Source organism: Lactuca sativa, chromosome 5 (genome assembly GCF_002870075.4).
Source record: "Lactuca sativa cultivar Salinas chromosome 5, Lsat_Salinas_v11, whole genome shotgun sequence".
NCBI classification, from domain to species: Eukaryota; Viridiplantae; Streptophyta; class Magnoliopsida; order Asterales; family Asteraceae; genus Lactuca; species Lactuca sativa.
The window spans coordinates 51,015,273-51,040,169 of record NC_056627.2 but is presented as its reverse complement, the minus strand read 5'-3'; the positions used below and the strand labels follow the sequence as shown (position 1 = coordinate 51,040,169).

The 24,897-nt window shown below is 40.6% G+C and overlaps 1 protein-coding gene across 1 annotated transcript; it reads right to left on the bottom strand.

The window, feature by feature from the left end:
- Positions 1 to 3,030: 3,030 nt before the first annotated feature.
- LOC128134118 (uncharacterized) lies at positions 3,031 to 6,331 on the bottom strand. The gene is made up of 4 exons (XM_052771559.1): positions 5,349 to 6,331; positions 4,069 to 4,441; positions 3,448 to 3,588; positions 3,031 to 3,387 (listed from the first exon to the last, which is right to left on the bottom strand). The coding sequence occupies exons 1-4, from the start codon at positions 6,329 to 6,331 to the stop codon at positions 3,031 to 3,033; spliced, it is 1,854 nt and encodes a 617-aa protein (XP_052627519.1).
- Positions 6,332 to 24,897: the final 18,566 nt, after the last annotated feature.

Below are 24,897 nucleotides of genomic sequence, written 5' to 3'. Positions count from 1 at the left end.
GGTTTTTTCTTAATGGAAAACTTGCAGAAGTCTTGCCATAACACTTCAGGAAGATCAACAACGTTATCGCGTCTAGATTAAATGCTAAAGACGACATTCAGCCAGTCCTTACTCAAGGTGTCCGTTCCTTCGTGCTTTCCAGATAGACCACGGATGACGAGATGCATTAAAGCAGTCCATAGCCCAGAGACAACACTTTTCTTTAAGTCTTTTGCACGATAGTCTTGAGTGTAGCCAATGTATCGCAGAAAGGTCTGGAACTCTTTATTCGTTGGTTCAACGATTTTGAAACCTTTGGGATTAGGTTTGACACCAATATCCTTGAGAAAAGTCGATTTGTAGATAGGAACGGAACGATCTCCAATGATGGTGGTTTCCAGAACTCCATCTTCAAACTTGATACTTGTGAATGCACGATGGAGATGATGAAGTGGTAGAGGTGGATCAGGGATTTTGGTAACTGGGATGGAGATGAGGTGATTAGTGATGAACTTAATCATTACTCTGATCGATTCATCATAGTCTAATGGGTTTAGAGAGAACAGTTGGGTTGTATCTCTTAGGAAGGGTTCTTGATCTGCAGAAGAGGATGAACCTTTAGAACCTTTGGATGACTTCTTTCTTGCGATCGATTTCCTGGGAGTGAAAGTGTTTTTGGTTAGGTTTTGTGAGGACTCCATTGTTGAAGAGTGATGAGTGCTTGAAGAACACGATGAACAGTGAGAGTTTTTTAGGGGATTTGCAGTTGAGTGAGCGTAAAGATGTAAAGTGAGGATTTGAGAGGGTGTTTATAGGCAAGGGAAGATGGGCCGGGTTGAAAAAGTAATGATGGGGATCCGAGGTTAAACAGGTCGCCTTAAATGAGTTTATACCTTTTTTGGTGTTGAAGTGATAGAAACGTGAAAGGTTGCGTGGTTCGAAGTTGAAAATGGGAATATCAACCGGCGATACCATGCTTGCTTTTAGAGACGATACAGTCATGGCGCGAGGATCAAGGGGAAGGGGATAAGGATTCGAAAAGTAACCGTTGCTGATGGTTCATCGTGAAACCTTTTGGTATTTCGGATGAGTAAATCAGGGATGACTAAGATCCGACAGGTACAAGGGCGAGTTCATAATTTATTCTTTTGAGGCAGTTCCGGAGTAAGAAATGTTCCGGAGAGGATTTGAAATTTATTTTGAAAATCTGAAACAATTTGAAATTTCGGAGCAATTTGAATTTCCGGAACACATTTGAAATTCCGAAATGGATTTTGCAAGTTCCGGAGCAAGTTTAAAATTCCGGACTAAATTTGAAAATTCTGGAGCATTTTTGAAATTCCGGATTAGATTTGAAAATTCCGGAGCATTTTTGAAATTCCGGACAAGATGTGAAAATTCCGGAGCATTTTTGAAATTCTGGAGCATTTTTGAAATTCCGGACAAGATTTGAAAATTCCGGAACATTTTTTAAATTCCGGAGAGGTGATTCTGATGATGGTCGATCCAGATCGCCGTGAAAAAGAGAATAAACTGTTCAGCTTAAGAAACTTAAGGGATAATTAGTAAAAGAGACAAGTAAAAGGATCCTATGTATTTAGAGGAAAAATAGTTCCGAAGCAAAATGAATGAGTTAGGAGCATATACTTCTTCTGAATACTTCTATCAAAGAGAACATGTCTCCTGAAAGAATTGAGGATCAAGCATCATCATACCCATTTTGTTCAGAAAACCATTAAATTTGGTTTCGTCTAATGCCTTGGTAAAGAAATCAACAATTTCATCGTCAGATGGAACAAAAATAAGTTCAATATTGTCATTTAGAACATGATATTTAATAAAATGGTACCGGATGTCAATGTGCTTCGTCATGGAGTGCTGAATTGGGTTCTAAGAGATGGAAATGGCACTTTGAGAATCACAGTAGATAGGAATGCGTTGAAATCGGTAACCATAATCCAAGATTTGAGATTTCATCCAGAGAACTTGAGAGGTACAGTTGGCAACATCAATGTATTCAGCTTCGGCTGTAGAGAGAGCAATGCAGTTCTGTTTCTTGGATGACCAGCTGACTAAACGACCACCTAGGAATTGACATCCTCCTGATGTACTTTTCCTATCGAGTTAAAGACCACCATAGTTTGAATCCGAGTAGGCTTGCAGAAGGAAACTTTCATTTGCTGGATACCAGATTTCGAGGTTCTTTGTACCTTTGAGGTATCATAAAATTTGCTTTACACCCAAAAGATGAGACATCTTTGGATTGACTTAAAATTTGGCACATAAGCATGTCGAGAACATTATGTTCGGTCGAATTGCAGTGAGATAAAGTAAGGATCCAATCATTCCACAATAATTCTTTTCATCTATAGAAACACCCGAAGGGTCTACAAAGATTTTGTGATCGAAGCCCATGGCTACCTTGGCCGAGGCACTGGAGTCCATAGAGTATTTCTTGAGAAGCTCAGAAATATACTTCTCTTGGTGGATGAAAATTCCTTTGTTAGTTTGTTTAAATTGAAGGCCTAGAAAGAAACTTAATTCTCTGTTCATGCTCATCTGGAATCGTTTGATCATTAAGTTAGCAAAGTCTTCAACCATGGATGAATCTGTAGATCCAAAAATGATGTCGTCCACATAAATTTTTACCAGCATGAGATGTTTTCCATTTGATCTTCGAAATAAAGTGGGATCAAGTATTCCTCTTTTAAAACTTGAGCCCTTGAGAAAATCAGTGAGAGTCTCGTACCAAGCTCGAGGGGCTTGCTTAAGTCCATAAACAACCTTTCGGAGCTTGTAGCAATAGTTCAGAAATGAGAGATTGATAAAACCAGGAGGCTGTTGAAGATATACTTCGGTGTCAAACTCACCATTAAGAAAAGCACTCTTAACATACATTTGATAAACTTTGAAACCTTTGTGGGATGCATATGCAAGAAAGATTCTGATAGCTTCAAGTCGTGCAACAAGAGCAAATGTTTCGTCGTAGTCAAGAACTTCAATCAGAGTGAAACCTTTAGCTACCAATCTTACCCTATTTCAGATGATAACTCATGCGTCGTCTAGTTTGTTGTGAAATACCCATCTTGTGTCGACAATAGGGTGGTTTGGGGGACGAGGAACAAGAGTCCATACTTCGTTTCGATCAAATTCAGCCAGTTCTTCTTGCATGGCTGTGATCCAGTCAGCATGCTCCAATTCTTCCTTAATGGATTTTGGTTCGATCATAGAAATGAAGGCGGAGAAATGACATTCATTTTGGATACTTGAAGCAGAGCGAGTCTCAACACCAGCATTGAGATTTTCAATCACTTGGTTTGGAGGATGATCCTTGGTCCAAACGTGCAATTTGGGAAGTTCTTGAGCAACGGTCGATTCATTATCAACAATAGGATTTAGTTGCTCCCCCTGAATGATTTGAATTTGAGGATGATGTTCCCCCTAAACTTCTGAACCAGAGAGATTTACATCATCATCAGAAGGGAACTCAAATAAATTTTCGTTGTCATCATTGTTGATTGGATTAGAGTCATCGAATTCGGCAGCTGCATCTTGGAAGCCATCCACATTTGATTCAAGAGAGGGATTAGCATTATTCACCCCCTCAACCTGAGAAGGTTGAAATGGTTCAGAATCAAATGGTGACAAGCTCGGAAGATGACCGGATAGGTTGTGAGAAACTGGGGCTTCCGAAGGAGGAATTTTAATCAGAGATGTGTTTCATTGAGATTCGGAATCAAGAGCTGTTTCGGAAGGACCAAAGAGGGTTTCAAAATCAACTTCGAGAATAGTTTGAGGGTCCGGACATCCTGGCGGAGGAGCATCAGACTCGATAATGTGAGTAGTGATGTGAGAAGGGCCAGAATTCCAAACAAAGTTGTCATCAAAGGTAACATCAAAGCTTTCTTCTAGAACACGAGTTCTTCGGTTAAGAACTCTATAGGCCCTGGATTTTGAAGAATACCCAAGAAAGATAGCTTCATCAGCTTTGGGTTGGAACTTTGTAAGTTGATCACGGTTGTTTTTGATGAAGCATCTTCATCCGAAGACATGTAGGAACGAGATAGTTGGATTTCGGCAATTCATTACTTCGTATGGTGTCATGTTGAGACGTCGATTGATGATGCTTCGATTTTGAGTGAAACATGCAGTGGATACAGCTTCAGCCCAAAGATAGAGTGGCATGTTTGCATAGTTTAGCATTGATCGAGCGGCTTGAACAAGTGTTCTATTGCGTCTTTCAACTACACCATTTTGTTGTAGAGTATAGGGAGCTGAGAGGTTGTGGTTGATCACTTTTTCTATGAGAAACTTCTCAATGGTGGAGTTAACAAATTCCAAACCATTATCACTTTTGATTCTTCTGACCGAGAGCTTGATGATAACTTCTATTCCTTTGATAAAATTGATGAGCTCAGAGGCTGTTTCAGATTTCAGCCGTAGGAAGAAGACCCAGGTGAACCTTGTAAAGTCATCAACAATCACAAGAATGTCTTTCTTATGATGAAGACTTTCTACAGTGGATGGTCCAAAAAGATCAATGTGTAGAAGTTCCAATGGATCTGAAATAGATTTTTCGATAATGACAGGATGACCCTTCTTTTATTGCTTACCACACTCACATGTAGCACATAAATGATAAGTTTTGAACTTGAGAAGAGGTAAACCTCTTACCATTTCACCTGATACAAGATCATTCATGTACCGAAAGTTCAGATGTTCGAGCCTTCGGTGCCATAACCAGCTAACGTAAGGAACAACTTTGGAGAGAAGACAGAGTTGAGGTTTGCCAATAATCATGTTGATGTCAAGAGGGTACATGTTTTTGTTGCGAAGAGACTTTATCAAACATTATTTTCGGTCTTCAATCATCACATAACTGTATTTTTTGCAAAATTCCACACGTCGGTTTGAGTCAGTGAGATGAGCAACGCTTATCAAGTTATGTTCAAAGTCAGCTACATAAGCAACATGTGAGATAGAGAAGTTTCCATTAGTGAGAGTTCCATAACCACGAATTTGAGAATTGGAGTTGTTGCCATATGTTACATAGCTAGCATTTGGAGAGCTTTAAATCACGTAGAAAGTCCTTCTGCCCCGTCATGTGCGTGGAGCAAGCACAATCAATATACCATATTTTTTCTTGCTCCGAAGCACAAAGTGCCTGCAAATTTAGTGAACAATGGAGCTTTTAGGCTCCGAGTTAGATTTTGGGACATAGGCATGGACTTTGGAATTTAATTGTGACTTTAGAACAACTACTTGTTTTTTGGTGAGATTTCTTGAGTGCTTTAGAAAAGGGCAGAATGCTAAATTCATTTCATCTATCAAGTAGTCATATTCAACTATTTTGTTGGTTAGGAACTGACTTCTTCTGAACTTTGGTATCCAAAGGATGGACACTTTTTGTTATCTCCGAGACAGTTGCTTTGTTAACGGATGTTTTGATTTTCCACACAAGATTTTTGTTTGAAGATTTTGGAAGAGTGATTTTTGGACTTGTGAATTTTTTTGGTAATACATTGTTCTTTGAAATTCTTGGTTTAAAAATTGTGCCATCATATTTTGCAATAAAAACAAATGATACATTTTGAGGTGGTGGTGAGGTAATTCTGATGGTTTTGACATTGACATTAACATGAGCTTGAGCTAATTTGGAGTTAAGGACTTCTTTTGGTTCTGAACGAACAAGAGGTTCGGAAGGTCTCTTCAGGATTCTTGTAGGAACAAAGGAGTTTTGACTATGAGTGAAGACACGAGGATTCCGGAATGAACTTGGTTTAGAATTAGCAAGGAATTTGGAATCTTGTCTAGTTTTAACTTCCTTTTTGAAAGCATTTCTAGCTTCGACCTTGGGATCTACAACATCATTTCTATTCAACATTGGTTTCTTCTTAGGATGAGGAGAGCATCCATAGGATTTTCCTTTGGATGGATTTGAAATTTTGGGAGTGATGGGAACCAATTTGGTTTTTGAAAGAACTACGGAGTCCAATTCATATGAATCAGAGGACACATTGCTTGAGACTTCAACTTTATCATCTAGAGATGCCCATAAGAATTCAGAGGCATTGACTTCAGTTGTTTCTGGAATAATTTCCTCAATCACATAGTTGTTGACGTGATTCCTTATAGGAACATGGTCCACAAAATTTGAAAGAATATGATGATATTCCGTGGTCCGATTCAGGTCCAGGTTTATCAGAGGCGAAAAAGGTGTGGAATCAGGACACTTGACAACTATTGGTTGGAACTCAGGAATTACGGACTCAAAAGATATTTTGTCCTCCTGAAGGGGTGATAATGGGGAAACAGGAGAGTTTGAATTTTTGATGTTCGGAACCTCTCCCATGAATAACAAAATTTGCAATTCCTTCAGGGGACTATTAATTGGTTTTAGAAACTCACTTCCGAGACCAGGAGCTTTTGACCATGGATGAAGAAAAATTATGAGTCATTCAAATGTCATCTTCAAGCATCTCTACAGAGTTATGCAAAGCATCTATTTTGGCATTGAGACGTTTGTTATCAGAAATCAAAATGTTTCGTTCAGAATAAGTGATTTCACATTTATCCTTCAAAATGATACATTCATCTTTTGACATTACAAGTTCATGTTCTAGAGACTCGATTTTCAATTTCTTATCCTCAAAACGTAATCTAAGACGACTTAGTTCACAGTCTTTCTTCTCACTAACTTCTATGGCAGACTCATAGGCTGTATAGATAGTGTTCATATCTGTTTGAATCTGAGTCAGATAAGTTTCACATAAAGTCAAATCAAAATTATTATCAAAGATCATGGATTTTACCTGCTGAACAATGCTTCGACCTGGTGGATCATTAGTGGCCATGTAGCAATAGTAAGGTTCAGCCACATCATCTTCATCTTCAGACCCAGAAGACCAATAACCTTCATCACATTCAATTTTTTGTCTTGCCATCAAACATATATTCCTTCCAGACACCAAATCTTCATCATCTCTGGATGACCAGTATCCTTCAATATCTCTTGAAACTGTAGTGACAAATGCCTTCTCACTTTTTGCTAGTTCTTGTGCTTTTCGGACATAATAAGCTGAGTCGTTGACTTTTTGTTTTTGTGTAGCATTAGCTAGACAATGTTTGGCAAAATGGTTTGCATGACCACATTTGTGGCACAAAATCTTTGGTTTTTCTGAGTTGGAATTTTGAGAAGATTCCGGGGATGAGTTTGGTTTAGTGAGGTTAGGCTTGTATGCAGGAGGGTTTTTGGAGGTATGTTTTGGTTCCGAAGCAGAATATGGTTAAGGATGGTTTTGGTGAGGGGCACTGAACCTGTTTTGGTATGGTTTGTAAGAGGGATTGAAAGGACATTTGTATTTCATTGAAAGTAAGGCAAACTCTTGTTGGAAATAGAGTTCAAAATCCGAAGTTTCGGAATCATCGTCAGGATAGATATGTGTGGATAAGGAGGTTAAGGATGACTGAGTCAGAGGAACAGCGAGTTTGTAAGGTTCCGGAGCAGGCGGGACCGGAATGGTTGATTATAAGGAACTAACTAGAGCGAGTGGTCCTCCAGAAAGTTCTCTTATGGTTTGAGCAACATTGGATTCATGTCCCTGAAGCTCATCAAAAAGTTGATAGGGTTTCAATTCTTTTAAGGAACCATTACTTTGAAGACAGGACGTTACATTTCCCCATCCTTTACCAAGACTGTTAATGAACTTGAGATTGTACTCGAGAGGAGTTCGAACAATCCCATGAGCAGTCATGTTGTTGACAACAATTCAATATTGGTTGGAGGCTAAGGCTACAGATTCACCTGGAGTGGTAGTGAAAGTGTCAAAGTCAATGACAACCGAGGTGAGGCGTTTGTCCTTCCTATTTTCGGAACCTTCAATTAGATCCTGAGTAGTGTCCCAAATTGATTTGGCTGATTTGCATAGCTTGATGTGCTCAAATAGTGATGGAGGAACACCAAACACCATTTCCGAGAAGGAAACTTGATCAGCATGCAACTTTTCAACATCATCTATAGTTAGAGGGGTTGGACGAGCTTCATCTTGACCCATAAGCTGATCGTCAAGCTTAAGTGGTATATAGAAAAACTTTTATCCTTGACACAGAAATGGTTGAAATACCAAGGTAAATTCAAACCAACAATAATTTGATCTTATGGATTCAAAGGACAACCACTCAAGCTTTGATACCAATTGAGAGAACAAGATCTTTGCACAGGGACAAGGTTTGAGAACTCAAACCTTGAATGAATGCTTGAGATCAATGTCTGCTTGCAAATAGATGTTCAAGTCAAGACTGGAAACACCAGTCAAGTCTTAGATAATAAGTTCAACAAATGATCAAGACATTAAGTATGAATAAGTAGATAATGATCAGGGAAAAATCAATAAATGAACAAGTATAATGTTTTTGATGTGATAAAGATAAATGCCAAAAGTGAGACAAAAGATCCGTCATTGACTTGTATTGAATGCTCCTATATATAGGAGAGAGTATTACAACGAATTAACCAAGTAACTTACATAGGACTGGACAAAAGAACTATTTCTGACATTCTGATTGTCGATGAGTACAAAAAGCTAAGTCCTATGAGACGTTACATCAAAATACAAGAAAACGTAATAAATTCATAAGAAACAAAATAACTTCATTCCGGACAAATGATGCTCTGAGATGAAGGTTTGTTTCCGGATCATTAAGCATTCCGGACTTCAGGATCAGTTCCGGAATGTGTTCCTCTTCAAATTTCTTCACTCCTTTTCCCCAGCTCCGGACATGTTCCGGATCACATCTATCTTCGGAATCTACAGCCTTCAGAATATATACTTAGGATTGCTAGAGGTTCACTTTCAGGTTCCAACATAATTATCAAATCATTTCTTTCATAAACATAAGTTGTTATCTCAAAATAGTGTATGAACTCAAAACATGCTTATTTTACCAGAGTAAAACATCCTAGGCTAGACTTCTTGGTGTTTGCGATGTAGTCATCCCGAGCTCTTCCCTCCGCTACCGGAAGTACCTGAAACCAAAACTGAAAAACTGTAAGCATGAAGCTTAGTGAGCTCCCCATACTACCATATACCATACATATAACCACATACTGGTCCCCCGCCCGCTGCATCGGGACTTGCCCGACTTTAGACTCACCCCAGCATCGGGCCCCGCTCGGTATACAGATCTGTCTCTCTAAGGCCCCACCTGTCTCTGGGCGTCTCCTGCTGTTGGGCTGAAGATTTGTTTAATATTGCGTCATTGGACTCGACTATTAGTCCAATTATTTTGTACTCCGGTTTGGGCCTGTCCAACCGAGAGCCTGTTAGGTTTATTATATAAGTATATGCTTGCATGCATATTAGGTTAACGATCTAGAATACAAGATAGAGAATTACGATAGCTTTAATTTTCTTTATCGTTCCTATAAACCTTCTAACCCTCTATAGTTGATGTTCTTGATCGAGCTCTTCTGAGGGTTGTTTTATAATCATTTGACACGTTTGATTCATTCTTGAGTTACTTATTATTTTTGCGTTCTTGGTGTTTAAGTCTTTATTTACCTGTTTAAGATCTAATCGATCTTCAAGATTAAGTTTTAATCTCATCAATTGGTATCAGAGCAGGAGGCTGTGTAATCGATACACTTCTTTTCTGTGAAAAAGGTTTCAATTAGGGTTTTCCGCAATTACTGATATTTATTGAGCCGTCATCTCATTATTGACGTATCTTGATATTTATTGTTTTGCCCTAATCTGATTTATTACAAGTCTGATCTTTAAACAGGTTATTCGATCATTATGGACGAGTCGCAATCGAATCCCATCAATATTTCCAACAGCATTGGATCAACCATGAAGATTCCCATCCTATACACCCATGATTATGAAGTCTGGGCGCATCACTTTGAAGACTATGTTATAGGATCTGAGGATAATGCATACCTCATCTGGGAAGCAATTATTAATGGACTCTTTTCTCACTCTGCAACGTCAAGGATTATTAAAACTCAAAAGGAGTATAATGATCTACTGAAGGATGTTAAAGATATTGCGCAAGATGAAAAGGATAAATTCCAGTGCAATATCAAGGCGTTAAGACTGATCAGATTCGCCCTTCAGTCCGGCACTTTCAGGTTAGTAAGTTCATGCACGACGGCAAAGGAAGTTTGGGATAGACTTCGTGAATTGTACTCTACAGACGAGGATCTTGAACACTCTATCCAAACCTAGCTCTTATCTGAGTTTGGAGAATTCAGGCAAGGAGCCGAAGAAACTGTGACTCAAACGTTCGATCACTTCAATCATCTTCTCAGCAAGATGATCAAACATGACATCGAAAGGAAGCTTATCGAGCAGAAGGTTACAATCTTAAACGGTCTAAGATCAAAGTGGAGAGCAGTGGTGTCTACAGTTAAAGCCCATGAGCAGTTTAAATCATATTCTTTGGCGAAACTGGTGGGTATTCTCAAGTCTCAGGAGAAAATTGTGCAGCAGGAAAAGAATGTTGTCTCAAGCCTAGGTTCGCTGGCCCTCCTGTCAAAAAGTAAAGCTGTGATGGAGGACGAAGACCTCAACTTGGAGGAGTATGACCTCACTGCTGAGGATTATGCTATGATGGTATCTAACCCCAAGAGGTTCATTAAGAAGAGATTCCCCAGCAACAAAAACCGAAACTGACAGGGGAGTTATAGTTCAGAAAAGGTTAAAGATGAACCGAAGGTTGATGAGTCTAAGAAGGAACCGAAGGCAGAGGGTGATTCTGGAGTAAGCTGTTACTACTGTGGAGGGCAAAACCACTATGCTAAGGATTGTGTCCTCAGAAAGATGGCTGAAAAGGATGAGGAAAAGGATGAGGAAGCTTTGCTGCAGAAAAAGCTTGATGAGATGAGGAAGAAGAAATCTACCGCTAACCCTTCTATGAATGCTCTAATTGTGCAGGGTTCGGTTGCTGATGACGAGTTCGGTGGCGTGGAAGTTTGGTCAATCGACTCTGAAGACGATGAAGTAAGGAAGCCTTCTCATGGAAAGGCTTGTGTGGCAAAAAAGGAGAGCAGTGGAGGAAGGTGTTTGATGGTGTCCGAAGTATCTCAGATGAGGGGATACAACACTGATGGTGGAAGCAATGAACCGAAGGAGCAGCAGGATATGTGCTTTACAGCCAAACCGCTCAGCGTGCAGTTCAACGAACTCGATGAACTTATCAAGAAGGTACAATCGGTTTTTGTTTCATTTAAAGTACCACAATGCTCATATGAAAAAGAACTAAAAGTGTTAATTCTCGAATATCTCATCTAGATAGTAGTTTAACTAAAACTCGAGTCACCAATTCTAACCTAACTGATCAATTAAGCAGGGTGTCTTCGAAGAGTGAGGAATGGCGCATGTGGATCGAGCTGAAGGAGTCAGAATTAGTTAAAACAAAAGATGAAAACATTTATTTACAAAGAGACAATTTAAAGTTGTTGAAACAGCGAAATGTTTTCTGTTTAATTGCCAAACATCTTTACACTAATATTACTCAGCTCCACTTGGATTGTGAAATAGGACAAAAGATTCATCGCATGATTTTGCCCTTCCTTGAGTTTAAGGAGGATGAAATTGATGCTGAAGCTTATAATTGTGAGAGTGTGATATCATCTGATGACGTCAATCCGACCAATATGTATGGACTGGACAAAATAGAATCTTTCATTAAATCCAAGGACCATAAGGACATGCTTAAAAACCTTTTGGATGAAAATGATAGACTTAAACTGAGAACCGAAACCATACAAAAATTTGACTCTTTAAACGCCAACTTGAGCTCAGAAAACAAAATTCATGTTGAAAATGCATCTGAGCTTAATGAGGATGACAATATGAGTGAAATTTCTGTAGAGGACACGGTTGACTGCTCAGAATTTGTGAAAAGCGAACCTGAAAACCACAAAAATCTAATTTCAGAAAATTCAGTGGAGTTCGCTCGATTGTCCCAACAAAAGTCCCCGATTTTAGCAGAGAAAGCGGTTGTATATCAAAAGGTTAGGACCACTCCAAATCAAGTGTACAAGGTCACAAGAGTAACCGAACATCAGACTGCTGAACTCACAGCAATTGTAAACGAAGACAATGCTGATGGCTGCGATGAGTTCTTCTGGTCAGCTCCAATCGATAATGTTGATGAAACGGTAGGGTTATCTGAAAGGACCTCATGGAAAAGTAAAGGACGATACGTACCAGAACCCTTGAACAAGCCCGATAATTTCGATGTGCCAAGTACCAGTGGTACGAAAGACATTCCTCAAGAAAATGGAAGTTCGGCAAAAGAAGATATTCCCTCTAGTTCCTCAGTTCAAAGTGAAACTTCCACAGTTCAAAGTGAACCAGCCACAGAGAAACCGAAAATGAAAGCCAATATCCATCATCAACCGAAGCAAATGAGGAATCAGAAACGTCAAAGGAACCAGAGATACAGGAAGAATCTCTCTAAAAGGAAACAATTCTGGCAATCTCAGAATGCATATTTCTCACATCAAGACAAGAACCTGAAGTATGAGAATAACCCTGTTAAAATGCACGAGAGCCACAACAACCGAAAGCCAAGGTTCGGTTCGGAAAAGAATACCAACCGAAAGCAAAGGTTCGGTTCAGAGGATGACTTAAACCGAAAGCAAAGGTTCGGTTCAGAGAACGAAACCAACCGAAAGCAAAGGTTCGGTTTCGAAATCAAAAGAGATCAAAAATCTAAGGTCAGTCCCACCAATGATCAAAAGCAAAAGGGTCACCTAGAGTCTCCAGCCAAGAAGTCATCTCAAACTAAGCCCTCTCCTTCTCACTCATCTAATTCCTTTAATTCTTCCAATTCTTCTCCATCTCACTCAAAAGTTCATTCTGTTCGTTCTCAAAAATCTCATTCGTCAGCTGAACATAAAGGCAAACAGAAGGTTCCTGCATCCAAACCAGAGTCTAAACCAAACGCACCTAATCCTAACAAAATCAAAGTTTTTACCATCAAAAAGAAAGATGAAACAACTCTAATAAAACGTGTTGGGTTGAAGATTCGTTTGAAGATTGCGTCATTGGGCTCGGCTGTTAGTCCTTTTATTTTGTACTCCGGTTTTGGGCCTGTCCATACCGTGAGCTTGCTAGGTTAATTATATAAGTATATGCTTGCATGCATATTAGGTTAACGATCTAGAGAATAACGATTACGATAGCATTACAGATTTCTTTGATCGTTCTTGTAAACCTCCAACCCTCTACAGTTGATGTTCTTGATCGAGCTCTTCTGAGGGTTATTTTATAATCATTCGACACGTTTGATTCATTCTTGACTTGTTCTTTACTTTTGTGTACTTGCTGTTTAATCATTAATTACCTGTTTGAGATCTAATCGATCTTTAAGATTAAGTTTTAATCTCATCAATTGGTATCAGAGCAGGAGGCTGTGTAATCGATACACTTCTTTTCTGTGAAAAGGTTTCAATTAGGGTTTTTCCGTAATTACTGATATTTATTGAGCCGTTATCTCATTATTGACGTATCTTGATATTTATTGTTTTGCCCTAATCTGATTTATTACAAGTCTGATCTTTGAACAGGTTTTTCAATCATAATGGACGAGTCGCAATCAAATCCCATCAATATTTCCAACAGCATCGGTTCAACCACAAAGATTCCAATCCTATATACCCATGATTATGAAGTCTGGGCGCATCACTTCGAAGACTACATTATAGGATCTGAGGATAATGGATACCTCATATGGGAAGCAATCATCAATGGACCTTTTTCTCATTCTGCAACGTCAATGATTGTTAAAACTCAAAAGGAGTATAATGATCTGTTGAAGGATGTCAAAGATATTGCACAAGATGAAAAGGATAAATTCCAGTGTAATATCAAGGCGTTAAGATTGATAAGATTCGCCCTTCAGTCCGACACCTTCAGGTTGGTCAGCTCATGCACGACGGCAAAGGAAGTTTGGGATAGACTTCGCGAACTGTACTCTACAGACGAGGATCTTGAACATTCTATCCAAACCTTGCTCTTATCTGAGTTTGGAGAATTCAGGCAAGGAGCCGAAGAAACTGTGACCCAGACGTTCGATCGCTTCAATCATCTTCTCAGCAGGATGATCAAACATGACATCGAAAGGAAGCTTATCAAGCAGAAGGTTACATTCTTAAATGGTCTAAGGTCAGAATGGAGAGCAGTGGTGTCAACAGTTAAAGCCCATGAGCAGTTTAAATCATACTCTTTGGCGAAACTGGTGGGTATTCTCAAGTCTCAGGAGAAGATTGTGCTGCAGGAAAAGAATGTGGTTTCAAGCCTAGGTTCACTGGCCCTCCTGTCAAAAAGTAAAGTTGTGATGGAGGATGAAGACTTCAACTTGGAGGAGTATGACCTCACGTCTGAGGATTATGCTATGATGGTGTCTAACCCCAAGAGGTTCATTAAGAAGAGATTCCCCAGCAACAAAAACCGAAACTGGCAGGGGAGTTATAGTTCAGAAAAGGTTAATAATGAACCGAAGGTTGAAGAGCCCAAGAAGGAACCGAAAGAAGATGGTGATTCAGGAGTAAGCTGTTACTACTGTGGAGGGAAAAATCACTATGCTAAGGATTGTGTCCTCAAAAAGATGGCTGAAAAAGATGAGGAAAAGGATGAGGAAGCTTTGCTACAAAAAAAGCTTGATGAGATGAGGAAGAAGAAATCTACCGCTAACCCTTCCATGAATGCTCTTATTGTGCAGGGTTCGGTTGCTGATGACGAGTTCGGTGGAGTGGAAGTTTGGTCAACCGACTCTGAAGACGATGAAGTGAGGAAGCCTTCTCATGGAAAGGCTTGTGTGGGAAAGGAGGAGAGCAGTGGAGGAAGGTGCTTCATGGTGTCCGATGTATCTCAGATGAGGGGATACAACACTGATGGTGGAAGCGATGAACCGAAGGAGCAGCAGGATATGTGCTTTACGGCCAAACCGCTCAGCGTGCAGTTCAACGAACTTGATGAACTGATCAAGAAGGTACAATCGGTTTTCGTTTCATTTAAAGTACCACAATCCTCATATGAGAAAGAGCTAAAAAATGTTAATACAAGAATTTCTCATCTAGTTAGTAGTTTAACTCAAACTCGAGTCACCAATTCTAACCTAACTGATCAATTAAGCAGGGTGTCTTCGAAGATTGAGGAGCGGCGCATGTGGATCGAGTTGAAGGAGTCTGAATTAGTTAAATTTAAAGACAAAAACATTTATTTACAAAGAGACAATTTAAAGTTGTTAAAACAGCAGAATGTTTTTTGTTTAATTGCAAAACGTCTTTATTCTAATATTACTCAGCTTCACTTGGACTGTGAAATAGGCCAAAAGATCCATCGCATGATTTTGCCCTTCCTTGAGTTTAAGGAGGATGAAATTGATGCCGAAGCTTATAATTGTGAGAGTGTGATATCATCTGATGACGTCAATCCGACCTACATGTATGGACTGGACAAAATAGAATCTTTCATTAAATCCAAGGACCACAAGAACATGCTTAAAAACCTTTTGGATGAAAATGATAGACTTAAACTAAGAACCGAAACCATACAAAAATTTGACTCTTTAAACGCCAACTTGAGCTCAGAAAACAAAATTGATGTTGAAAATGCATCTGAGCTTAATGAGGACGACAACATGAGTGAAATTTCTATAGAGGACACGGTTGACTGCTCAGAATTTGTAAAAAGCGAACCTGAAAACCACAAGAATCTAATTTCTGAAAATTCAATGGAGTTCGCTCGATTGTCCCAACAAAAGTCCCCGATCTTAGCAGAGAAAGCGGTTGTATATCAAAAGGTCCAGACCACTCCAAATCAAGTGTACAAGGTCACTGGAGTAAACGAACATCAGACCGCTGAACTCACAGCTATTGTAAACGAAGACAATGCTGATGGCTGCGATGAGTACTTCTGGTCAACTCCAATCGATAATGCAGATGAAACGGTGGGCTTGTCAGAAAGAACTTCATGGATCAGTAAAGGTAGATACATACCAGAACCTCTGAACAAGCCAGATAATTTCAATGTGCCAAGTACTAGTGGTACGAAAGACATTCCTCAAGAGAATGGAGGTTCGGAAAAAGAAGACATTCCCTCTAGTTCCTCAGTTCAAAGTGAATCTCCCACAGTTCAAAGTGAACCAGCTAAGGAGAAACCAAAAATGAAAGCCAATATCCATCATCAACCAAAGCAGATGAGGAATCTGAAACGTGAAAGGAACCAGAGATACAGGAAGAATCTCTCTGAAAGGAAACAATTCTGGCAATCCCAGAATGCATATTTCTCACATCAAGACAAGAATATGAAGTTTGAGAACAATCCTGTCAAAAAGCATGAGAGCCACAACAACCGAAAGCCAAGGTTCGGTTCAGAAGAGAATACCAACCGAAAGCAAAGGTTCGGTTCTGATAATGACTCCAACCGAAAGCATAGGTTCGGTTCAGAGAACTGCTCCAACCGAAAGCAAAGGTTCAGTTCTGAAGTCAAAAGAGATCAAAACTCTAAGGTCAGTCCCACCAATGATCAAAAGCAAAAGGGTCACCTAGAGTCTCCAGCCAAGAAGTCATCTCAATCTAAGCCCACTCCTTCTCATTCATCTAATTCTTCTAATTCTTCCAATTCATCTCCATCTTGCTCTAAAGCTCATTCTGTTCGTTCTCAAAAATCTCATTCGTCAGCTGAACAAAAAGGCAAACAGAAGGTTATTGCATCCAAACCAGAGTCTAAACCGAACGCACCTAATCCTAATAAAATAAAAGTTTGTACCATCAAAAAGAAAGATGAAACAACACTTATAAAACGAACATATCTTGTTGACATCTCTCTTACTATTCCTGTTCCTATGAAAAGCTCACGTGGACCCAAGAAACTTTGGGTTCCTAAATCTGCTTAACTTTTGCAGGTTATAAGTGACGAGCAGTTCGACGAAGAATGGTACATCGATAGTGGCTGCTCACGTCACATGACAGGGAGGAAAGAAGAGCTCCGGGAATACAGGTCTCTTTCAAATGGTGGCAACGTCAATTTTGGAAACAATTCTTTCGGCACCATAAAGGGATACGGAATGATAACTAATGGTGATTTTACTATAAGGAAGGTGGCATATGTGGAAGGACTACAACACAACCTCATCAGTGTATCTCAGCTTGTTGGAGGTACAGGTCTCAAAGTCTCATTCGACGATGAAGGTTCTGAAATCATTGAGAAGAAGACAAAGAAAGTAATCCTCAAGTCGGAGCGTAAGGGTGAAATGTTTCCTCTAAATCTTAAACCCATCAAAGGAATCCCAGCTATATGCCTGTTATCAAAAGCTCAATCTGACGAAAGCTGGTTGTGGCACCGAAGACTCTCTCATCTCAACTTTAAAGATATTAACAAACTTGTCACTGGAGGTCATGTTCGAGGCCTTCCACTGCTCAAGTTCGACAGAGATCATTTGTGTGTTGCATGTGAAATGGGGAAGCAGAGTCGTCAAAGTCATCCATCCATAATTAACACAAAAGTTGTTGAACCACTCGAATTACTTCATATTGATTTGTGTGGTCCATCATCTATTGAAAGCATCGGTGGTAGCAAGTATATTCTTGTTATTGTTGATGACTTTTCACGGTTTACATGGGTGTTCTTTCTAAAGCTCAAATCTGAAGCGACTCATAAGTTGAAAGTGTTCATCAAGCAGATTGAAGTACAGCTCAAGAAGGTCATTCGCAACATCAGGAGCGACAATGGTCTGGAATTCAAGAACAGGGAATTTGAAGAATTTCTAGCAGAAAAGGGAATAAGTCACAACTTCTCAGCTCCCTACACACCTCAATAGAACGGAATTGTCGAAAGACGAAACCGATCTTTGTGTGAAGTTGCCCGAACTATGCTAAGTTTCGCTTCCTTACCTCTTTATTTTTGGGCTGATGCTATTTCTGCTGCTTGTTTTACACAGAACAGGTCCTATCTCAACAAGCGATTCATGCTCACACCTTATGACATTCTCAACAACAGGAAGCCCAATGTGAAATTTTTCCACGTGTTCGGCTCACGGTGTTTCATCTTTAACTCTAAAGAACACCGCAACAAGTTCGATGTCAAAGCCGACGAGGGAATCTTTCTGGGCTACTCTCTCACATCCAAAGCATACAGAGTCCTAAACAAGCGTTCGAGAAAAATCGAAGAAACCTATTACGTGACTTTTGACGATAGCTATGTCAAAAAGCTACAGGCCAAAGAAGATACCGTTGGGGAAATCTTTCCTCAAACTGGCCAGGTCACAGTCTCGATCGCTAATCTATTCGAGAAGTTTATGGAGCTATTTGACGAACCAGAGAAAGCTACTCTCTCAGAAGCAGGAGCAGCAGACAACAAGGTAGACCATATGAAGCAAATTGTCGAAGAAGCTGCCAGGAGAATGAACGAAGGAGAATCGAATTCTGATGAACCTCCATCCAACGATGCTTCAGTCGAGGGGGAGCCAAGCTCACATGTTGAGGGGGAGCCAAGCTCTACAACTGCAACCGAAAGCACTTCTCCAACTGAAAGTGCTTCACCAACCGAAGGTGCATCAACGCCTGAATACCAAGCACCACAAGAAACCTCTGGACCTCAAGTTTCTCCAAATATTCCAGAAAGCTCATCTATCGAGGGGGAGCAAGCTGATATGACGCTCGACTACGAAACCCAATCTGAGCCAGAAGAAATGATCAACGCTGAACTAGACCCCACCTTTGATCCAAACTACCCTCCTCTTGCCAAATGGACCAGAGATCATCCTATCTCTCAAGTGGTTGGTGATGTCTCTGAAAAGGTCCTGACCCGATCACAACTCAAGGCAAAACAGACATCCTTATTTTCCAAAGTTGAGTTTTGTATGTTTAACTCATTCGTATCAAAAGTTGAACCGAAGACAGTTAACACTGCTCTCGATCACTCCGATTGGGTTCAAGCAATGCAAGACGAACTGAACGAATTTGAAAGGAACAAAGTCTGGCGCCTCATTCCAACTCCTCCAGATGCCTCGGTTGTTGGTCTCAAATGGGTCTTTAGGAATAAAATAGACAAGGAAGGGAATGTTATAAGGAACAAAGCTCGTCTGGTGGTAAAGGGATATTGTCAGGAGGAAGGAATTGATTATGAAGAGACTTTCGCTCCTGTAGCTAGGCTGGAATCTGTAAGAATATTTCTTGCTTACGCTGCCCACAAAAACTTTGAAGTTTTCCAAATGGACGTCAAGTGTGCATTTCTTAATGGAGAACTCGATGAAACCGTGTATGTGGAGCAACCTCCTGGGTTCGTGAACGACAAATATCCAAATCATTGCTACATTTTGGATAAAGTTGTGTATGGCCTCAAACAAGCTCCGAGAGCCTGGTATGAAACGCTAACTAAATTTTTAAAGATGTCTAAATTCAAACAAGGTTTGGTTGACCCAACCTTCTTTCGCAAAAAGGAAGGTAACCACCTTATGATAGTTCAAATTTATGTCGATGACATCATCTTTGGCTCAACGAATCCCAGCCTAACAGCTGAATTCAGAAAGCTGATGGAGACTAAATTTGAAATGAGCTCAATGGGTCCTATTAACTTTTTCCTTGGATTAAATATTAGATAGGGACCCGAAGGCATCTTTATCAATCAGGAAGCTTATACGAAGACTCTCCTAGCAAACTTTGGTATGATGGGAGACTCCAAAGTCAAAGTCCCAATGGCATTCGGCACCAAGCTAACTCCATCCCTAGACAAACCGGCTGTTGATATCACGCTCTATCGTCAAATGATCGGCTCACTAATGTATCTTACTGCTAGCAGGCCTGACATCATGTTCTCTTTATGTTACTGTGCTAGATTTCAGGCAAACCCACGTGAACCTAACATGCTTGCAGTGAAGAACATTCTACGCTATCTCAAGCGAACTGCCTCCTTAGGTCTATGGTATCCTTCCAACTCAGGCTTTTTCGTTCAAGCCTATTCAGATGCAGACCTTGGAGGATGTGGACTCGACAGAAAAAGCACCACTGGCGGCTGTCAATTCCTTGACGGGAAGTTGGTTAGCTGGTAATCCAAGAAACAAACGTGCGTGTCTTTGTCTACTGCCGAAGCGGAATACATAGCCGCTGCATCCTGCACCTCTCAAGTGATTTGGATCCAGAGTCAACTTCCAGACTATGGACTCAATATGAAGAAGATCCCACTATATTGTGACTCTGAAAGTGCAATTAGGATCTGTCATAACCCAGTGCAACACTCTAAAACCAAACACATAGCACTGAGGTATCACTTCATCAAAGATCATGTGGAAGATGGAAACATCGAAGTTCACTTCGTAAGAACCACTGATCAACTGGCTGACGTCTTTACCAAAGCTCTTCCTGAAGCGTCATTCAACAGAATATTGCAAGGGCTAGGCATGATGGAATCAGAGTCAGTACCTCAAACTACCTCTCAACCTCAAACGTAAGAAGCGAAATTGACCGAACGTTCAGGTTCGGTTAAATCATCTGACTTGCTCATCACCACAAAGGTAGTTTTCTTGGTTGTATATTTCTTGTACAAAGTTGTTTATCTTATTGTTAAAAGTATTTTCTGATTGCATGTCTAAATTCCTTGGTTTTCTAAAATTTTCCAAAACCGAAACCTACCGAAGGTTCGGGTTCGGTTTCTCAAAATTTTCCAAAACCGAAACCTACCGAAGGTTCGGGTTCGGTTTCTCAAAATTTTCCAAAACCGAAACCTACCGAAGGTTCGGGTTCGGTTTCTCAAAATTTTCCAAAACGAAACCTACCGAAGGTTCGGGTTCGGTTTCTCAAAATTTTCCAAAACCGAAACCTACCGAAGGTTCGGGTTCGGTTTCTCAAAATTTTCCAAAACTGAAACCAACTGAACGCTCGGGTTCGGTTTTTCAAAATTTTCTTGAACCGAAACCAACCGAACGCTCGGGTTCGGTTTTTCAAAATTTTCTTGAACCGAAACCAAGCGAACGCTCGTGTTCGGTTTTTCAAAATTTTCTTGAACCGAAACCAACCGAACCCTCGGGTTCGGTTTTTCCAAATTTTCTTGAACCGAAACCAACCGAACGCTCGGGTTCGGTTTTTCAACTTTTTCCCAACCGAAAACAACCGAACGTTCGGGTTCGGTTACCAAATTTTTCAAAAGTTTTTTTTACTCTTTCTAAGTCTATTTTTTTCTTGCTTATTTTTTTTTATTTTATTATTTTATCTTATTATTTTTATTTTTTCTCTATTTCAAAAACTCCAAAAATATTTTTCTCTTTTACTTTTGTTTATGTTTGTTCGTTTATGGGGATATAATTGTTGGATTACTTAAGTGTCCCTAGAAGCATGCTGCTATATGTGTCCCAAGCCTCATAAGATTTTGAATAATAGCCTTCATGACCTGGTATAAACAAACCTTGTATTCCCAATAAGGCTACTACATTTATTCTAATCGTGAGCTACCTCACTCTCTTCTCACATGAGTTAAGAGTTTTTCTGCTTGGTCCTTATTTTCGCAGCAGAGGTACTTTAATTTCTTCACCATCTCCATTACATTTCTCCATTACATTCGTTTCATCAACGTAACACTTGAGACTCTCAGAAATTACCACTGAGGTTTATGGTTACACAACATCTGTGTTTATGATCTTAGTTTCGTGCCATTACGAGCTGAGTGAAACCCAAAATTTAACACCTAAAGAATTGACGGTGAACAATTAATTTGCTCAAGTTTTCACCAACGAATTGACGGATGTATCCTACTAAAATCTCAATTTTTTTTTGATTCCTATGAAATTGTTAAGAACCATAACAATTCTTCCCTTGGGATCCAGTTTTTAATTTTTTTTTTGAGATTTTATATTTTCCAAGCTATTTAAAATTAATTCCTACCTACTTGCTCAACAGACTACACCGGTCTCACAAGTACTTTGTTCACTTTCTTTCTTATTTCAAGATTAGAATTGCTGAATCAAAGCGAAAGCCACCCTTACTTAGCCTAATTAAAAGAAGCCTTTCAACATTTATTAATAAATGTTTGATCGTCATTCAACGGGAATCCAAATAAACACTTTAAGGTCTCTCTTGATCTTGAAAGAAGAGATTCGTGCCCGGGATCACTTGTTTCGTGTCATTATTGACATCACATTTATTCCTAAAAAGAGTTGCTTTATTCCTTTTTTTTACACTCTTAGCACGAAAATCCTTGATTTTCCAAAATTCCATTACTAACTATTACAGGCTGTATTATTGCTTTGGTGGTTAATTATCAAGCTGTGGTCAAAATTCATCCACGTGGGTATTTAATTCAAAAGATGCCATTCAAAAGATAAGACGAAAGGTTGCTGACTCAGGCGGGAGTTAAAAGGATTGAATATCAACCGGTGGTAAAAAGGGGCGCGTGTGAATTTGAAACGCCCACTCTTTTACTGACATCATGGACGCGTGTGCGAATCTCAAGCGATTCCTCTCTGGCAATTAAAGGCGCGTGAGGATTTGAAACGGTTTGTTCTGAAACGGCGCTTGTTGGGTGGCGTGATCCTAGGAATCTGACACTCTCTCTCCTACGTGATCATCACATAGAAGATTTGAAACGATTTTTCTCTCTCCTTTCACCCACTATAAAAGGCAGTCTATACTCTCATTTACCTTTTTACTGCTTCCGGATTTTCTAGAGAGCAAAAACTCCCAAAAGCTTTACTGTTCATCTTCTTCTTTCAACCTTCAACAATGGCGGAATCATCCTCAGTCCATGCTACCTCACATATACTACCCATTCGCCCTCACCAATGCTTGGTGATCGACCTCAACCCTCTGGCGTACGACTCTTATATGTCGCCGATCATCGAGTGCCTGAAGTACTCCCAAATCGCTCCAGCTCTCTCCAGGATTGAGTCTGTGCCCATGGCGATTCTCTCACAGGTGTATGCGACTGCCTATTACGACAAAGCAGTCGAGCGGGTGTTCTTCGAGGTTGCTGATCACAAGACCTCCATTTCTCGACAGCGATTCTGCACTTTGCTAGGATTGGCTGCTGATCCTACAAGAATTAATCCGGAGACGATTCCGGTTGGGCATCTGTACAGCATGTTCTATAATATGGGGTACACGGAGGTCCTCACCTCCATTGCAAAGTTCAAGAAATCCTGCTTGCCGCCACAGTGGAACGGCATGTTTACAGTCCTCTTCAAGGGCTTATCTGAACGGAGCTCAGGATCCGACGGTTCTAGTCGACTGTTCTTGTCGATTATGTATGCTATTTACAACGGAATCAACCTAGACTTTGGGTTGGTCCTCTGGCAACAGCTCATCCAGAGCCTTTCTTCTTCATCACGACATTCTGAGGTGTCGTTTTCCCGGTTCTGGATTCTCATCACCAAATGGGCGATGGATAAGCATGATGTCCCAACTGCTGCTGGTGCATCGATGTCTTCGATCGGTACGTTTCATACCACGAAGATCATCATCTCTGATGCATCAAAATTTTCGTTCATTGGCTCTATTCTGGAGACAATGTATGGCGATGTTCCCTCTGACAGCAGGCTCATCCGGACGATAAAGGAGTTCAGGGCAACTGGACCTAGGGAACTTACACCGGAAATGCTCAAGTCCATCCAGGATGCTGACAAACCGGTTAACAGGGGCAAAAAGGCGGAAAAAGGGAAGCAAGTGACCAAGGATCCTAAAGGTCCTTCTCCCAGGAAGAGGAAACAAACGAAACCTGCCAAGTCACCACAACCGAAGAGAAGGAAGACTCAACCGAAGCGCAAACTTCTTATCCCTTCTTCTTCAAGTGACTCAGAAGACGAGCGTTCGGGTTCGGACGGATCTCCAAGAGGCAAAACCCCTCAAAGAGGCAACACCCCACCCCGATCACCTACCCCAGATATGGAAATCCATAATTCACCAGTTCCTTCACCTCCTCAAACCATCCCTACTTCCATTCCCACCATAACCCCCACTACCACCATTCCTCCAACCTCTTTCCCTATACCACCACCCATTTTCACAGATACAACAACAACCACTGCAAAGGTTACAACCAACGTATCTGATACGGGGGTTCATACCACTGCAACCGAAACACCACCCGTAACCGAACCACCTCAAACCGAAACCCAGCATACAACCGAACCTACCCATACTCAACCACCACCCGAAACTACCCCCACAACCACTCAACCTGAACCTACCCAAACCACCACACCCCCAGCTTCACCACCCCCACCATCTCTAGATCATGCCTCTGATGGAGATAACCCGTTCCTTGGCGGTGAAAACATGACCTTCGATTCGGTCTACTTTAGTCCGTTTCAGGTTCAAAGTGACGAAGAGGATGATGCTCCAGTGACAAAGAAACATCTAAACGAGCTTAACGAGAAGGTTGATTTGCTTCTTGCGTCATCCACAAATACTCAATCCTCTCTCTCTGAAGCCGCTCTTCAGAAAAGTGTTGATGCCTTCTCCAGGGCTCAGCATGATTCTGTAGCTTCAGCCACTGCCGCCATAGACGCCTCCACAAAAGCATGTGAGGCTGCGATCGCAAAAGTCGATAAACTATTCTAAGACGCCTCTTCCCTGTTGAAGTCCTTACAGGAGAGCGTTGATGCCACCAAGACAACTTTGGAACCAATCGTTCAGCAATTGGCCAAGTTCGTCTCGACGGAGTTACAGTCATTCGCTACTCTTCGCCAATCCATCAGCGATAACAACTCGGCCCTTCGTGCCTCCATTGATGAGCGCCTCGCTAAGCTACAGGAGGATCTGGTAGCTGAAAACTCATTAATGGACGTTTTGGCAAGCAAAACCACCGCCCTCAAGGTCAAGAGCACTCAGCTTTCAAACTCACAGCAATAGCTTGAAGCTCTTCGATCCGAACGGGAGGTTATAAAAACTTGTGTTTCGGATGTACACGCCGCCCT

Excerpts from the sequence above, each read along its gene's own strand:
- LOC128134118 (XM_052771559.1), bottom strand. The coding sequence starts at position 6,331 with ATGGGAGAGGTTCCGAACATCAAAAATTCAAACTCTCCTGTTTCCCCA. Across the intron at positions 3,589-4,068 it reads TCAACATGACACCATACGAA|GTTGAGGGGGTGAATAATGC; the intron begins GTAATGAATTGC and ends CAACCTTCTCAG. Across the intron at positions 3,388-3,447 it reads AGTTCCCTTCTGATGATGAT|GGGGAGCAACTAAATCCTAT; the intron begins GTAAATCTCTCT and ends CAAATCATTCAG.